General features: G+C 30.8%; 1 protein-coding gene across 1 annotated transcript; it reads right to left on the reverse strand.

Moving 5' to 3' along the window:
- Window positions 1-357: 357 nt before the first annotated feature.
- On the reverse strand, window positions 358-1,067 carry LOC115971988. Its single transcript, XM_031092117.1, has one exon. It carries the CDS (start codon window positions 972-974, stop codon window positions 621-623), a length of 354 nt encoding a protein of 117 aa, XP_030947977.1. The 5' UTR covers window positions 975-1,067; the 3' UTR covers window positions 358-620.
- Between the last annotated feature and the right edge of the window lie 1,333 nt (window positions 1,068-2,400).

Consider the following 2,400-nt stretch of genomic DNA (forward strand, 5'->3'; position numbering starts at 1 on the left):
AATTTGACAAACAACACATGCAAGTTATATAAAAGTTTGTAGTACTAGATTTTTTCTTCCACCAGTAATCCAACCGTTCATATATAGTTTTTTAATTCTTTCCACAGCAATGAAATTTATGCATTCTAAAGTATTTTAATGCTAGTACTTTATAAAATAATTAAACATTAATGATATTTAACAGTCATATTACTAATGAAAATAAGTGACAAAACCAATATGAAAATAGAACCAAATATGAATGGTAAAAATAAGATTTTTGAAATGTAAGTGGTAAAAATAAAAATAATTCAAAAAAAGTGTCAAACGTGTATTTTAGTAAGTAAAAGAAAAGAAGAAGAGAAGAAGAAGAAGAAGTAAATAAAAGGATTTAATTGTTATAAATAGGGCACAAATACTTACAAAATAAGAAGGATTTCAGAGACCTCAAATCCTTGTCAGCAAACATAGATAATAGATTGTCAGTAAACACTACATGTTACATTAAAAAAAAGCTAAGAAGCTAGCACAGCAAAGCTTGAAACTTCTTACTATGATACATACAGCAAATTAAGCATACTACATTAGCATGGACACTAGGATTCCTCACAATTCTCCTCTAGTTGATGTAAGTTTTAACACTAAAGTGAAAGCCCTAAGTCTAATTCTTCTTCATCCTCTTCTTTCTTACTTCCTTCTTGTCTTGGAGAAGAACCCACTACGGTTTTCAACTTTGCTTCATCTTCCATGAAATCTTCACGTTCAAACGAGGGCTTCCAAACTTCAACTTGCTTGTTCTCTTCCTCAACTTTCTTCTTCTTCCTCTTGCTCTCTACCCCTTCCATTACATCTGAGCCATTCATCAAGCGGAAGCGAGCCTCTCGAATGTTCTTGATAAGAGCAAAAAACTTCTCTATCTTTTGTTCATCATCCTCATCTTCTTCTTCCTCAGGATTATCATGGCAAATTTTTCTCTTCTTGCTTGCACCCTCCATGTGATGTCTGTAAGACGCTGCTAACTATAAAGCCAAAAGGACACAGAAATTGAGTGTAGAATGCAGTTTCTAGGTTGCTTCTGCGCTGCTTGTTGGAGAGACCTTCAATTATATAAGGTCACGGTCATGATGTTCCATCATGAGCATATTCGTTTTCTTGCTACTCGGAAATGACCAAATGACCATCTGCTTCTAGCTTCTACCCTATTTTTTTTTGCTTAGCTCACGGGAAAAAGTCTACAATATTTACCATTTCTTTATCATTGTAAAATAATTAATTCCAATTTTTATTAAAACGAAGGGTATGATTCATGTACCCTCAAAATGATGTCAATTCCCTTATCCCATTTGAAAGTATGTTAAACTAATTAAAATTTATCACCTCAAAAACGTGAAGAAAAAAAAAAAAAAAACTAAATTTATTATGTCTGTAACATTATTGGTATAAAGTATAATTAGGTGAGATTAAAAGCTCTTAAATTAATTTTTTTTTAATTCTTTCAACTGCTTACATTTTTATCTTTCAAACTGTTACATTTTACAACTCCATGGTACTTAATTATTCACAATATAATTATTATATGAAATTCAAACCCAGTTCAAAGTCTAAGAAGAAAGAAAATATCCCATAAAACTGTCTCATAACAAAAAGAGGTATCATCAGATTGTCTCGTAAGTTAATTTTCCATGGAGGGGCAAAGTAGACCAAGTCAAAAGGATGGGTATTTCAATCAATTTACCAACTTGTGGTTGAGATCCGAATCTTTTCATGCGTCATTCGCAACTATAATATGACGCAATACTGAAGACATCATCAATGGAATTTCCTTAGTCTCTTTCCTTTTTTCTTTTTCTTTTTTCCACACGTAAAAAAGTTTTCTTCAAGCAATTTTTGGAGTATTGATTGACTTTTTTTGTATTTGGTCTCTTTGTTTTTTCTCCTTACAGTTTTCTCCCTAATTTTTGTTTGACTAAACCTACTGCGTGTTGGCATGTTCCACACTTGTACACTCACACTACATGATGAAACTTTTCATTAATTATTTTTTGTCACTTTTTTTATTCCATTAATTTTTTTTATTTTCTTTTTCTTTTTCCCGGTTTTTCTTTTGTTTTTTGTCCGTGACTCTGTGTACGTATGTGGTAGTAGAATTGTCACTTTTGATGGGAATCCCATTTTGGGACCCCATTCTGCAAAATATAAATTAGCCGGACTCCTTTTTCTTTTTCTTTTTTTCAATAATTTGATAATTTGGAGTTATAAGGGTCAAAACTTGTACTATTTTATTAAAATTATTAGAAAATGTTAATTGAATTATAAAATTTTTTAGAAACTTTCAATTCATTTTATTCAATAAAATATATGGTTGGCCAATTGCAATTTTAGTTTTTTTTTAAGGAACAATTGCAATTTTAGTTTTAGAAC

The sequence above is a fragment of the Quercus lobata genome, chromosome 12 (genome assembly GCF_001633185.2).
Source record: "Quercus lobata isolate SW786 chromosome 12, ValleyOak3.0 Primary Assembly, whole genome shotgun sequence".
NCBI classification, from domain to species: domain Eukaryota; kingdom Viridiplantae; phylum Streptophyta; class Magnoliopsida; order Fagales; family Fagaceae; genus Quercus; species Quercus lobata.

What these genes read in the sequence shown, in the direction of transcription:
- LOC115971988 (XM_031092117.1), bottom strand. Translation starts at nt 974, where the DNA reads ATGGAGGGTGCAAGCAAGAAGAGAAAAATTTGCCATGATAATCCTGAG.